This window comes from Oncorhynchus kisutch, linkage group LG11 (assembly GCF_002021735.2).
Source record: "Oncorhynchus kisutch isolate 150728-3 linkage group LG11, Okis_V2, whole genome shotgun sequence".
Lineage (NCBI taxonomy): Eukaryota > Metazoa > Chordata > Actinopteri > Salmoniformes > Salmonidae > Oncorhynchus > Oncorhynchus kisutch.
The window spans coordinates 70,036,836-70,052,418 of NC_034184.2; the positions used below are offsets into that span (position 1 = coordinate 70,036,836).

The window sequence follows — 15,583 nt, forward strand, 5'->3', positions numbered from 1 at the left end:
CCATCCATCAACCCTGGTGAGACAAGACTGTGACTCGTCAGTGAAGAGCACTTTTTGCCAGTCCTGTGGTCCAGCGACGATGGGTTTGTGCCCCTAGGTGACGTTGTTGCCTGTGATGTCTGGTGAGGACCTGCCTTACAACAGGCCTACAAGCCCTCAGTCCAGTCTCTTTCAGCCTATTGCGGACATTCTGAGCACTGATGTAGGGATTGTGTGTTCCTGGTGTACCTCGGGCAATTGTTGTTGCCATCCTGTACCTGTCCCGCAGGTGTGATGTTCGGCTGTACCGTTCCTGTGCAGGTGTTGTTACACGTGCTCTGCCACTGCGAGGACGATCAGCTGTCCGTCCCATCTCCCTGTAGCGCTGTCTTCGGCGTCTCACAGTACGGACATTGCAATTTATTGCCCTGGCCACATCTGCAGTCCTCATGCCTCCTTGCAGCATGCCTAAGGCACATTCACGCACATGAGCAGGGACCCTGGGCAGTAGAAAGGCCTCTTTAGTTTCTTAAGTTTTTTCATAACTGTGACCTTACAGAAGGTAGGCAATTGAGCTGTTAGTGTCTTAACGACCGTTCCACAGGTGCTTGTTCATTAATTGTTTATGGTTCATTGAACAAGCATGGGAAACAGTGTTTAAACACATTTACAATGAAGATCTGTGAAGTTATTTGGATTTTTACTAATTATCTTTGGAAGACAGGGTCCTGAAAAGGGACCTTACTTTTTTTTGCTGAGTATATTAATGCTACAGCATACAATGGCATTCTAGAGAATTCTGTGCTTCCAATTTTGTGGCAACAGGTTGGGGAAGCCCCTTTCCTGTTCCAGCATGACAATGCCCCGTGCACAAAACGAGGTCCATACAGAAATGGTTTGTCGAGATCGGTCTGGAAGAACTTGACTGGCCTGCACAGAGCCCTGACCTCTACCCCATCGGAAACCTTTGGGATTAATTGAAACGCCGACTGTGAGCCACAGGCCTAATCGCCCAACGTCGGTGCCCGATCTCACTAATGCTCTTGTGGCTGAATGGAAGCAAGTCCCCGCATCAATGTTCCAACATCTTGTGGAAAGCCTTCCCAGAAGAGTGGTGGGTGTTATAGCAGCAAAGGGGGGACCAACTCTGTGTTAATGAGGGGGGACCAACCCATGATTTTGGAATGAGATGTTTGATGAGTAGGTGTCCACATACTTTTGGTCATGTAGTGTAGTTCTCTCTCTCTCGCCCCTTTTCTTTCCCTCTGCCTCTCACATACTCATGCCTCATTCACAGCGGTAACATTTCATGGGCTGTGGAGAGAGAGAAACATTTTTGTCTCCTCTTCTGTTTCCTGATTGGAATTGTTGTTCTGATGTAGGTTTCATCCTATACCTCTGTCACCAGGGTTTTTACCCTTATCTAATTCATCATTATTCATTATTATTATCCTTTTGAAAAGGAACTTTTGACCCCAAAAATGTTTTTGCTCTCCGGCTTTTCATTGGGACATTTTCAGTGGTATTATGCCAAAGTGCTCCAATTATGCTTTCAAGTATTCAAAGTTATGTTTTTCTATGCGCAATCAACACATAAAGGAAACAGTAAGCACTCTTCTGCGGCGAGGCCCAATTGCCATTGTGCTCTCGCCTCCTCTGGATTACTTTGAATGTCTCGCAGCATCGGCGGACACTTAAGCTGCAGCTCCGGAATAGTGAAGAAGACTAGATGTGCAGTGGAAGACTCCTCAGGCCTACTATCCAGCTGAGCTCCCTGTCAGTTAAGCCAGTGATTACCGTTTAGAACGGTGACAATGTTACACACAATGGGCTCTGGATTGCACAGTCGTACGAGTACAATGGGAAAGTGCACTGGAGACTTGAAAACTGTGGTTTAGCGAGAGGTACCTATCCTCAATCCTAGCTTTTAAGAGCCAAGTGGGGTTAGGTGAGTGAATGCTGTGTAGGTGAGTAGACCATGGAATCACAGATGATAGATGGTGCTTTGTCATCAGCTATGTTCATGTGATGTCAACTGAAAAGTGCATTGAAACTATTGTGCTTATGAGGTGAAATGGAGATATCTGGCACAATTCCACCAGCACTTCCTATTAATATATATTTTGAGTATATTGGAGGACAATTGTCTTCCTGATCAACTGAGGGGAGTTATGAATGGCCAACGGTGTCCATCTCTGTCCTTGCATTATCAGGCTGGATGCCTGTACTCAACAGTACCTAAACCAAAGAGCCACAGACCAATGTAACCCGACTGTCATCACCAGAGACATGCTAGCCTGCTCTTCCGAGACCACTCACAGGCCCTTTGGATATGCATCAAAGACTAGAGGGAACAGAAAATACACTGTTGGCATTTTCAAGTCCCACACCTGCACTGCAACTGTCCTCCATTTTTTTTCAGCACCGGGAGTTTGTTGTGTGATAGATGCAGCCACGCGCCAAAGAAGCTTTTAGTTCAGCCCACACAAGCTCTCAAGCTCTCTCAATCGCATCAACAGTCGAGGAAAGAAGAGAGGATGTGTCTTTTGTGTGGCAATTTTCACCCCCCTTCTCCTTTTTTCTCCCACAATGCTGCCCTCGAATACAAAGACATCCCTGTCCTCTTGAAATCGACGTCTTTGATTTCGTAGAACAAAGGGTTGAGCCTTGCAGCGTACTCAGTGATATTAAGAGGTATTTCAATGAAGCATTGATTTGTGCTTTAATCTTAGTATTGCGTTGTAATGAGCATGCCTTGGCCTACAAGCTAATGTTGAACAACACGAAAGATGAACACAGGGTTTGATTCTGACTTGCACACGTGTCCTCCTCACACACGCTTGCACTACTAAGCCTGTGGTATAGCGTTTCTCCCCTTCTCTTGACATTCCTCAGTTGGAGTGGCTCTAGGTGGGAGGTCAGCCATAGTCGTCTTTCTCCCCATAACAGTGAGTGTGACCTTGCTTTCCTCTCACGGTATATCACCTTCACACATTTCCACAACACAGCGCTCTGATCCTGTGTTTAGGAAATTGAATAGAGAGGTTATCTGCTAGCTTATGTCTGTATTCTTGGAAAATACTCCTCATCCTCCCTATATCCTACTTTTGTTTAGTGGAAACGGGACATGATTGAAGATAGATGAAAATATCCAGCCAAATGTGGGATTACTATGGTGGAATCTAAGCCTTGGACAATATTTGATTGATCAAAATCTACATAACAGACAATAGGAGATTAGTGGATTAGTCTGTCGTAATCAGAAAGGTCTTACTCCTTTGGGATGTTGCGCAAAACTGCAAAAGGAAGTGTAAAAATAGAGTAAGAGTGCTGTTAGATATCCTTTCATCCATCTCTTTTGTCTGATCCTCTCTGTGATGCATGTAGTTGGCTGCACTTCTCAATTCAGCTGAAGTTAAAAGTTGATGACTTCACAGAGACCTTTCTGGAAGTGCGGAAGGTTCTGATTTTAGTGATTAATGCCATAAATCTAAGGAGTGCAAGTGACTGGCTTGTCAGAATCTGATTTCTGCCTGTAAAACGCCTTCCCTGAGAGCTTTATTACAAGACTGCTGATTAAAAGGTGCTCCCAGCCCCTTTATTTTAATCTCGGCTCCCTCGTGCTCCGAATAGAAATACACATTTAAAAAATGGACTCTATACTTAGATACTTGGATATTCATATAAACCCAGGACAAAATAGAGTCCTGTCCATGAGCTGCCTGTTTTTTCAAGATGTCCTCTCAATGTCAGCAGAAAGAGAAGTGGACAATGTTAAACCACTTGGCATCTCCTTTTCTGTCTTTGTTGCCATGGCATTAAACCTCACAGGTTTTTGTCTCTGACCTAATCTTTGTCACAGAGTCGGTGGACATGGAGAGAATTATACAAGTACAATTGAATGGGTTTTGCCCACTCATGGTTTCCATCCAGCTTCAATTGGAACTTGGTCTCCTTATCAGAGTCCACCCGGGCTTGCCAAATTGCCTATCTGGTGGCTCCCGTGGTCCGAGAGCAGCATGGCTCATGTAACTCTTAAGTGTTAGAGCGCTAAATTCCACAGAGATGGACTGCCAATTGAACCCAGGATGGAAATGTATCCTATTACAGTGCTGTGTGTGGCTGCCTTCACTTAACATGGGAGAGAGTAGAGATCAGATAGAGCAGGAACCATGGCTCTCTTATTAGACCTGATGGGTTCTAGAGGGCCTGGGGTGGCTGTCTGGACAGAAGTGTTGGGAACATGTCCTATTTCCTGTCAGAGTGGGGTTACCCCAAGGATCAGTGGTGGGACCATTACCATTCGCAGTCAGAGCGGGGAGACTAGGTGGTTACACAGTGCCACAGCAGGTAAAGGATGGGTAGGTAGGAGGATTGGGATGTTGTTTTTGATGCTTGCCAACATTCCTAGCCTTTAGATAACAAAAAGCTATATTAAAATAATGGTAAAAATGTTTTAAATACGTTTAATAATCTCCATGTTTGACACAGGCTGCGATAAATTAGTGTTGATGTTATCTTTATGATTGACTAACTTTTCCCCTCTTGTCCCCTTCTTTAAAGACCCCATGCACGGTCCCCGAAGACTAGAGGTGGTGGACATCAAGTCCAAGCAGATCACAGTGCGCTGGGAGCCCTTCGGCTACAATGTGACCCGCTGCCACAGCTACAACCTGACTGTTCAGTACCGCTACCGGGCTGGCGGCAAGGAGGAGACCCGGGAGGAGGTGTGCTACGACACGCTGAGTGTGGCTCCGCAGCACACCATCCGGAACCTGTCGCCCTACACCAATGTCAGTGTCAAGCTGGTGCTGAGGAACCCAGAGGGCATCAAGCAGAGCACGAACGTAGGCGTGCTGACCGATGAGGATGGTGGGTGCTACAAAAGAGGGAGACAGGGTGGGGGGGGAAGAGAGTGGGGAGAGAGCGTGGTGGGTGAGGAGAGCGTGGTGGTGGTGGGGGGGGGGGGGGGAGAGCGAGAGGGTGGGTGGGGAGATAGAGAGAGCGCGCGAGAGAGGATGGGGCAGAGGTCTGGGGGAGAGAGAGAGAGAGAGAGAGAGGGAAGGAGATGGGGGAGGGAACGGGAAAGGGAAAGGGAAAAATAGAGAAAGCTTCTAAGAATTGAAATAGAGTTGATCCCAACTCGGCCCTGCCAACACTTCCAACATTCAGCCTTTCAAGGTCATCATTGGGGTCTAAGAGAGCACAAAAGCATGAGGGCTTGTGTTTCAATAAGGGAAAGATAGTTATTTGAAAGCACTTACATTACCTTCTTTTGATACGTACAACTACATCTACTTCTGTGATGCTTCATTAGTTTTTTTCCTCCTTTGGCGCTCAAGGCCATTTGAAGATTACAATCTCACTCTGCTCCTCAATAGCCGTTTGGAGGTTATTCAAATTGATATCAAATGTTCAAAGGACCTCTAATGGAATTATCTGCATGATAACAAGTTTAACTTTTCCAAATGAGTATAGGAGGTGCATTTAAGTTGCACTGCTTTTCAAAAAGAAATGTAGAAACTAGAAACCTTTGACCCTGTTATGAGCAAGAAAATGGAATGGTTTGCTTTCCTTTCATTTAACTTTTTTGCCAGTGAGTCTACATTTTCTAGCTGTCCTTGACCCTAATGCTAGTTTGTTTTGCTTCCGATTCAATATACAATGCGAGGACCCAGAGCTCTGTATCAGTTTACTGTAGTGTACCTACAGCCATGCTGTAAAGCCTCATTATCAGTTTACTGTAGTGTACCTACAGCCATGCTGTAAAGCCTCTGTATCAGTTTACTGTAGTGTACCTACAGCCATGCTGTAAAGCCTCTGTATCAGTTTACTGTAGTGTACCTACAGCCATGCTGTAAAGCCTCTGTATCAGTTTACTGTAGTGTACCTACAGCCATGCTGTAAAGCCTCTGTATCAGTTTACTGTAGTGTACCTACAGCCATGCTGTAAAGCCTCTGTATCAGTTTACTGTAGTGTACCTACAGCCATGCTGTAAAGCCTCTGTATCAGTTTACTGTAGTGTACCTACAGCCATGCTGTAAAGCCTCTGTATCAGTTTACTGTAGTGTACCTACAGCCATGCTGTAAAGTCAATAAAATAAAACAAACCATGCTGTGCTCTCACAACAGCTTTTAGGAGGTTCCATCTAATGTGCCTTATTGAAGTAGTTGAAAGAGACAACGGCAGAACCATGACCGCCCTGCGCCCCCATGAGACCTCAGTTGATCCTTTTCACCAAATCATTCAAGCTTGGTCTGGAGAAAGTTCGCCGCCAACCAACCGCCCAATCTATGGGAATCACAATGTCGATTTATGATGGTGTTAGGATGTTGAAGTGGCTCAATATCGAAAATGGTCGATATTTAATTTGCTCTGAATTTATTTCCCCCTCGTCCCTCTCCTCCATAGTACCTGGCGCTGTGCCACTCGAGTCCATCCAGGGGAGCACGTACGAAGAGAAGATCGCCCTGCGATGGCGCGAGCCTGTCCAGACCTACGGTATCATTAAGCAGTATGAGGTAAGATCTGAGAAACTCCCGAGCCCATTTGCCCACCCAGGCCATGCTCTCCTTCTCTCTCGCTTCCTCCCCCCCCTCTCTCTCGCTTCCCCCCCCTCTCTCTCTCGCTTCCTCCCCCCTCTCTCTCTCACTTCCTCCCCCCCTCTCTCTCTTGCTTTCTCCCCCCCTCTCTCTCGCTTCCTCCCCCCCCTCTCTCTCGCTTCCTCCCCCCTCTCTCTCTCTCGCGCTTCCTCCTCCCCCCCCCCCCCCCTCTCTCTCTCTCTCTCTCTCTCTCTCTCTCACTTCCTCCCCCTCTCTCACTCTCGCTTCCTCCCCCTCTCTCACTCTGGCTTCCTCCCCCCTCTCTCTCACTTATTCCCCCTCTCTCTCTCGCTTCCTCCCCCTCTCTCTCTCCCCTCTCTCGCTTCCTCCCCCCTCTCTCTCTCTCTCTCTCTCGCTTCCTCCCCCCTCTCTCTCACTTCCTCCCCCTCTCTCTCTCGCTTCCTCCCCCCCCCTCTCTCTCTCTCCCCTCTCTCGCTTCCTCCCCCCCTCTCTCTCTCTCTCCCCTCTCTCGCTTCCCCCCCTCTCTCTCTCTCTCGCTTCCTCTCCCCCCTCTCTCTCTCTCTCGCTTTCTTCCCCCCCTCTCTCTCGCTTCCTGGGCAGCCTCTTTCAGTAGCAAGGCAATGCTCACTGACTCTGAACATAGTCAAGGATTTTTTTACATTTGGGTCAGTCACTGTGGTCAGATATTCTGCTACGGTGCACTCCCTCTATTTAGGGCCAAATAGCATTCTAGTTTGCTCTGCTTTTCTTTGGTTTTTTTTCTCAATGTGCCAAGTAATTATCTTTTTGTTTTCTCATGATTTGGTTGTTTCTAATTGTGTTGCTTGACATTTGCTCAGGACATTGTTTTTACTGAGGAAATGTAGGAGTCTGCTATTAATGATTATGCAGAGGATTTTCCCAAGGTTGCTGTTGACTCATATCCTACAGTAGTTATTGGGGTCAAATTTGGTCTCCACTTTTGTGGATTGGGGTGATCAGTCCTTGGTTCCAAGTATTGGGGAAGATGCCTGAGCTGAGGATGATGTTTAAGTATAGCCAATTAAAATGTGTGGTTTGTATGTTTGATCATTTAATATAGGATACCGTCAACACCACAGGCCTTTTTTGGGGATTGAAGGGTTTGTATTTTGTCCTGTAGTTCCTTCAATGTAATTGGAGAGTCCAGTAGGTTCTGGTAGTCTTTTTAATAGCTGACTCTAAAATGTGTAATTGATCATGTATATGTTTTTGCTGTTTGTTCTTTGTTATAGGGCCAAAAATGTTGGAGAAGTGGTTTATCCATCTCCATTTTGGATAGATAGCTCTTTTTGTTGTTTTTAGTGTGTTCCAATTTTCCCAGAACTGGTTCAATTCAATAGATTCTTCAATTACATTGAGCTGATTTCTGACGTGCTGTTCATTGTGTTTCAACATAGAGTACCACAGTATGAGTCATAATACCCATAAAACTAGTGTCAAACAAGGGAATGGTTCAATTTTTTTCTCTCCACCATTTGTTTTTCCCATAGGGGATTTTAGAAACGCATCAAATAAGGACTGTGTTTCGTGTAGGCTTACCCTTGCGTGACGCATTGATAACCGCGTGACGTTTATCAATATAGTCGCCTGCATTTAAATGCAAATAAGCTGCTAATGTGGCTATTATAAAGAACTACAAATGCCATGATGATGTGGATGAGACTGCCGAATCGAGGCAAAAGTAAGAATCTCTGGATTAACTATCTAATGTTAGCTAAATAATGTGATAAATAAATTGGCAAAATATATTTAAATGGACAATTCTGTGAACTGTATTGTGCAAGTTATAAAAAATACCATACCTGTTAGCAAAGGTGTCAGCTAGAGATGACATGCAGAAGCTTGCAGGGATTTGTAGATTTTCTTGATGTCCACTTTGGTGCCAATTAGCATTTTCGAATCTGAGAGTAAATAGAGCCAAATATATTGATAAAAATCAGCTTGTCCGAGAGAGATTTGCATGGTTATCAAAAGGTAATGCAAGGTAAGCCTACACGAAGCACAGCTCTTATTTGAAGTGTTTCCAAAATTCCCTATGGGATAAATGAATGGTGGAAAAACTATTGGAACCTTTTCCCTGCTTGACTGCTATGTTTTATGGGTATTATACCACCACCACTGTGGGGCTTTATAATGAAGTTGTAGGCTCAGGTTTGTCTCTGTGTTTTTGGTTGGATCGGTTCCTCAATTCCTTTCTTAGGTTTTTACATTCTTCATCAAACCATTTGTCATTGTTGTGAATGTTCTAAGGTTGTCTGGTTGAAATGTTTAGATTTGATGGGGAAGCTGAGAGGTCAAATGTACTTTTTAGGCTTCTGCCAAGTTTACCCCTTCACTTTTGCAGTGAAACATTTTGACTAGGAAGTTGTCTAAGAGGGATGGAATTTGGTTTTCTGGTAGGTTTCTGCTCTCTCTTTTCTGTCTCCTTCTCTCCCTCTGTCCATCTGTCTCTGTGTCTCTCTCTATCTGTCTTTGTCTTTTTCTCTCGGTCTCTCTCGTTCTCTGTCTTTCTCGGTCTCCCGCTCTCTCTCTCTCTAACACACATCCATCTTGTGCCTGGCAGGAGCTGGGCGGCTTCCATCTTTCATTCACTCCGGGCCCTTAATTATCTAATAAATCCAACCTAATAACCTTAAGGCCTGCATGCACTGAGGCTTGTTAACACAATCTATTACCCACTGAACCCCCTCCGACAGCACTCCCAACACCAGCCCAGCCCTGTGCCCCAGAGTGGAGCTCCTAATACAACTGACAAGGAATTAAACGAGTTTCCCCAACAACCAGGGAGGAAATGAAAGTTACAACTTGGGGCTTTGTTCAATCAGACCCCCGTATACCAAGTTTTGGGGATAAGTCAAATGTATAATTGTTTCCCTGAGTTTGTGAGTATACACATGTGGATTGGTGCCCTCAACAGTACAACGTCAGCGGTAGAACTACAGTCGTAGCCAAAAGTTTTGAGAATGACACAAATATTATTTTCACAAAGTCTGCTGATTCAGTGTCTTTAGATATTTTTGTCAGATATTATTATGGAATACTGAAGTATAATTACCAGCATTTCATAAGTGTCAAAGGCTTTTATTGACAATTACATGAAGTTGATGCAAAGAGTCAATATTTGCAGTGTTGATCTTGGTTGTTTGGGAGAAGTTGCTCTCGGAGGATGTGTTGGTACCATTCTTTATTCATGGCTGTGTTCTTAGGCAAAATTGTGAGTGAGCCCACTCCCTTGGCTGAGAAGAAACCCCACACATGAATGGTCTCAGGATGCTTTACTGTTGGCATGACACAGGACTGATGGTAGCTCTCACCTTGTCTTCTCCGGACAAGCTTTTTTCCGGATGCCCCAAGCAATCGGAAAGGGGATTCATCAGAGAAAATGACTTTTCCCCAGTCCTCAGCAGTCCAATCCCTGTACCTTTTGCAGAAGGACATAGGACTGATGGCAGCTTCTTTGCTGCCCTTCTTGACACCAGGCCATCCTCCAAAAGTCTTCGCCTCACTGTGCATGTAGATGCACTCACACCTTCCTGAGCAAGCTCTGTACTGGTGGTGCCATGATCCCGCAGCTGAATCAACTTTAGGAGATGGTCCTGGCGCCTGCTGGACTTTCTTGGGCGCTTTGAAGCCTTCTTCACAACAATTGCACCGCTCTCCTTGAAGTTCTTGATGATCCAATAAATGGTTGATTTAGGTGCAATCTTACTGGCAGCAATATCCTTGCCTGTGAAGCCCTTTTTGTGCAAAGCAATAATGACGGCACGTGTTTCCTTGCAGGTAACCATGGATGACAGAGTAAGAACAATGATTCCAAGCACCACCCCCCTTTTGAAGCTTCCAGTCTGTTATTCAAACTCAATCAGCATGACAGAGTGATCTCCAGCCTTGTCCTCGTCAACACTCACACCTGTGTTGAGCGAATCACTGACATGGTGTCAGCTGGTCCTTTTGTGGCAGGGCTGAAATGTAGTGGAAATGTTTTTGGGGGATTCAGTTCATTTGCATGGCAAAGAGGGACTTTGCAATTAATTGCAATTAATCTGATCACTCTTCATAACATTCTGGAGTATATGCAAATTGCCATCATACAAACTGAGGCAGCAGACTTGGTGAAAATTAATATTTGTGTCATTCTCAAAACTTTTGCCCACGACTGTAGATGCCTCTTTTATTGAAAATTATTGAAGTAGCTCTTCCTCTTGTGATATGTTCTCGTAAATCAATCGTGAGTCAGAGAATATACAGTGTGATCTTCAAAGATTGAAGGGACCAAACATGTATTATTGTAGGGAACACTGTTAAAATAGGCAGTTGAAAAAGTTCACCCTCAATCTGCTGGAATTGAAACCGGAGGCATACAGTACTTGAGCCTGGTTGTCATAGGACTTTAATTTGACAGGAACGTGGGGCATACCTTAGACAGGGTAAAACATGCTGCACTTAATCTGTCTGACATCATCCGGTATTTATAAAGATTGCAGCCTTTAAAATACCCTTCAACAACACTGTGGCGTCAAGACAGAAACATCTGGCCCTCTTCAACATTTACACAACCTCAAAAGAACCTTCACAACCTTAAAAGAACTTTCACAACTTAATACCGGTTTGAGTCTTATAGCAGTGTGGTTTCCTATTATCCACATTTGTACATAAAACATAATTGTAAAGCACTGTTCATGTGAATAGGCTACTGTAGTACTACATGTTTCTCCCATCGCAGCGTTTGCCTTGCGTTTGACATGCACTTCCACTCTCCACACAATGCGATGTTAGAGGCTTTTTAGTGAGTTCAAAAGAGCCATTGTACCAGAACCCAATTTATGCTGAAATTCTCCAATTAAGCTGTCAGGTATGCACATAATGAAATGATATTCTGTCACCTCCACCCCCTGTAACTCTGAGCTGCTATTGTGATCAAGTTGGACAAATCAAAAGGTTTTTTTCTGCCTCATTAGACTCTGATAAAGTCAACCCCATTATCATTGGCTGACATTCAGCTTGCCTCATATGCTCTTCAGTATTTGACTGTGAGCCATGCATCTCTCACTCCAAAACAGCATTTTGTTCAGGGTTGGCACATCTTTACTGTGCTTTGTCTCAGTTCGGCAGTTGTAGTATGGGCTCGTTCTTAGGGGCTTCGCCTTGAAGATGTACAGCTGGCCCTTTGCGTTGAGACGAATTCAGTCTACTATGACTGGTGATACAAGAAAACTTTTGTGTGTTGATTAATTGTCATAAGTCATTAAGTACTTCAATAGCTCTGTATGTAGTACTACGTAGGAGTTGTTCCCTAGGAAATTGTTTCTATGTCTGTTCATTGCATTCTTCAAGTTTGCCAAAGTGTGTGTGTGTGTCACTGACCAAAACATGACCACAGTCACCATGGCGACTTCCCCTGCTCTTAACTGAACCCTATCGAATCCTCCTTTCCCAACTGAAAATCCCTCACCCCACCAATCAGTCTTGTGTGTGATAATACTGCTCAATGCTAGCTATCTAGCCTTTTGAAATGATCCAGATGCGTTCCTCTCTCCCTGCCTCCCTGCCTCCCTCCCGCCCTGCCTGATGAAGACTAATGTCCCACCAGAGCCCTGAGCAGCAGCATTTCACACCTGATGGATACAAATGGCCGCCACCGCACTCCAACACTCCCCATTGTGCTTCTTAATTGGGAATCAGAACGGAATAATAATGGAGCTTTCCATTAGGGGAGACCGAATGATTTATTTAAATGAAGCTTACTGAGAGAGAGGGAGAACTGCTAAAGTTATATGAATGAGGGGAGGGAGGAGGGGTCTATTCGCCGCTCCGCTGCACTCCCTTTCAGAAAGAAATTCCCGGGGCCTCCAATCTCCTGCTTGATGGGGTGGGGGGTTTAGAATAAAACAAGTGTCCCCCCCCCCTGCTCACACTCTCGCTCATTCAATCCATCACGGAAATGACATTGGAGCTGAGCGTTTCTGTCTGCTGTTTTTTTTGCCCACAAGTTCCTCCCTTTTCAACGTTGACTTGAAGGAACCTTCTATGGAAAGTTCAGGCCTAGTTTCACTATCAAGGGCTCTGGGTGCAAACTCTAACTTTGTGTGCTAACTCTTTCAGTATTGTAGTACATTGTAGTTTTATAGATGTACGCCATTATCTTTACCATACACCAAAACTAACCATAGCTATGACCGTAGCAAGCCTGACGCTTTGATTTGAAACTTTGATATAAACTTGTCATATCCAATCATCTAATCTAGGTTGTGTGTCAATCCACAGATCTCCTACAAGGCCTTGAGCTCCTTCGACACGGAGTTTGACCTGACCAACCAGAGCGGCAAGGTGTTTAAGTTCAGCAACGAGACCTCCCACATGTTTGTGGGTCTCTACCCCGGCTCCACATACTCCTTCACCATCCGGGCCAGCACCGTCAAGGGCTTTGGACCTCCCGTCATCACCCAGTTCACCACCAAGATCTCAGGTATGAGAAACTTTGACGAGGACCAAGTAACCAATAATCCTGGACAACCTACTGTAGAGCCCTAAATCTTCCAGAAGATCCCCAGTAATATATAGCTGTGTTCATTGTTCCTGGGTGTAGCGTTTGTCTGTGTTTGTGTGTACTTGCTGTTCTCTGTCTGTCTCTGTCTCCTCTCTCTGTCTGTCCCCGGGTCTCCGTCTGTCTTTATTTGTCAGTCAAATCACCGTCTCCTGTGCTCATGTCCCCCCCCCCCCCCAGCTCCGTTGATGCCAGGCTATGACCAGGAGACTCCCCTGAACCAGACAGACAGCACGGTCACTGTCCTGCTGAAGCCTGCCCAGAGCAGAGGAGCCCCTGTCAGGTAGACCCATTCACACATCAAACAGCCCTACACACACTCACGTCACACACACAGTGATAAACACCCTGCCCTCACTCCAGCCACTGTCGTCCTCTCCTCCTCTCGCTCCCACAATTTCTTTCACCTCGCAAACGGCCCTCAGAAATGGCCCTCAACCAGAAACGGCCCTCCTTTCTAATTGATTGTAATTGGCTTGGGTGATATTATCCACAACAACATATTTCGTTTTTTAACATTATCAGCATGTATTAATGTGGGCATTTGATCTGAGCAAGCAGCACTTTTTTTGCCTTTTTAAAGATAAGAATAAAGCTGTTCTCTCAGACTCCAAAGATAAGCAATCTCAATCTCCTCCTCTTTCTCTCTCTACTTCTCGATTCTTCCTTCTTCTGGAAGCAAAGATTGTGGTCAAGGGTGTCTCTCCTATGATTTGCACACCGCTGAAAATAAACAGAAATATGCAATACGCTTGCCTGGGAGCATAAACGGTGGTTTGGGCCTTTATTTTTCTCTTGGTTGAGAGAGAAATCAATAACAGTGCTGGCAGATTCCCACACCCCAGCCATGTTATCCTTCCTTCATTGGCCACTACTGCAAGTGCTGCCGACGAGTTCTCCACGAAACCTATGTCTGTAATTTGTCTGGCTGTGTGTGTGTGTGTGTGTGTGTGTGTGTGTGTGTGTGTGTGTGTGTGTGTGTGTGTGTGTGTGTGTGTGTGCGAGAGAAAATGTGTACGCTGACTGCATGTGTGTGTGAAGACTGCAGATATGCTAGCCGGTTGGGATGAGGTTGTCCTTCACACACAGACAGGATATCCTACTGTAGTTTGCTCTTTAGTCATGAAGTCCTTGCACTGCATTAAGACAACATTATCACAAGTTCTGTGCTCTTTTAATCATTCATAGACCCACACAGAGACGACGGACACACACACACACAGGGGCTGGCCAGCAGCTAGAGTGATTACATGTTTTAATGTTTCAGACTGAGGAGATAACCAGTTTCTCTACGGGCCCACACACACACACACAGGACAACCTGTCTCTGTTATCAAAAGGAAGGATAAAAGTATTTTAGTATGAAGAAACCAGCCGGTATAAATAAATGAGCATGTGCTTTAGCACCTGGTGGCCCATCATGAAGTATTTACTATCCACTCCTGTCTGAAGCCACTTTAATGGCCGTTTGAGCAAAGTGACAAAAGACACTGAGAGAAACACAGAGAGGCCTCTCTCTCCACCTCACATGAATAGAGCCTAAGTTACACAGATGGACGGTAGTGATATTAGCCTTTTTCACCTGTCGATCACATTCTATAAAGGAATGCCCTGAGTGTACTGGAAGTTGCTTTGTATAAAAGCGTGTCCTAAGTGGCATATTGTTATTATTTAGATAAGGTAGACTGACCCAAACATCCGCAAGGTATCCAGAAAAAGTAGGACACTGGAATTCACTTCACTCTCCGTCAAACATAATCCTTTTAATTGAACAACTGAACAATAGTGTCACCAATGACATGTCACCACGCCCCCCCCCCCCCCAACAAAAAAACCCACTAATGTACGTTAAGATTAACACCAAAAATGGGAAGAAAACTGTCAGCCCTCCTCCAATCCTCCAATCCTCCAATCCAAATCGGGTACACTTTTTTTCTCTCCCTGATGACCTTTCAACGACTGTCACATGGGCCCGTCGTTGCCATCTTAATTACAGTTAACGGGTCTTAATGAAATCACAGGATTCGCTAATTAGCGCATTGAGGCTGTCTTTTGTTGACTGGTAAGGATTCGCTAAAAGATTAAAGAGGGGATTTGCCAGCTAAAATGTTCGCTGGTTTGTATAACTCCTTATAATCCCAGCACAATGTCTCACCAGGAAAATTAAGAAAACCAAAGGCTGTAAATTGGAGCGATATATGATTAATTTGGAATTATTTGTCATTTCGTGACACATTTGAAAAATTCTGATATTGTATATTGAAGAGCATTATCGACTGTCAATTAAGTGACCTAATATGTAGTATTACTGCCTATAGCAATAACAATGATTAAATATGATTCCCAATTTCTATGCCTTTGACGTTTCTTTGAGATTCCTAGGCCTTGGTCACAGCAGTGTTCTGGCTTGACAACGCAGTGTGCATTTTCATTCAATAGGCGATTATGCTCAATAACGTGTGTATTTCAAAGCT

The 15,583-nt window shown here is 44.9% G+C and overlaps 1 protein-coding gene across 10 annotated transcripts in view; it reads left to right on the top strand.

Moving 5' to 3' along the window:
• Positions 1 to 15,583, top strand: part of LOC109900162 (receptor-type tyrosine-protein phosphatase mu) — a 317,021-nt gene that overhangs the window by 170,314 nt on the left and 131,124 nt on the right. For all 10 annotated transcript variants that reach the window (XM_031836211.1, XM_031836212.1, XM_031836213.1 and 7 more), the window contains exons 8-11: positions 4,543 to 4,851; positions 6,393 to 6,502; positions 12,830 to 13,031; positions 13,290 to 13,392. In XM_031836211.1, the coding sequence (XP_031692071.1) occupies positions 4,543 to 4,851; positions 6,393 to 6,502; positions 12,830 to 13,031; positions 13,290 to 13,392 (724 nt within the window). The remainder of the gene's footprint in view (positions 1 to 4,542; positions 4,852 to 6,392; positions 6,503 to 12,829; positions 13,032 to 13,289; positions 13,393 to 15,583) is intronic.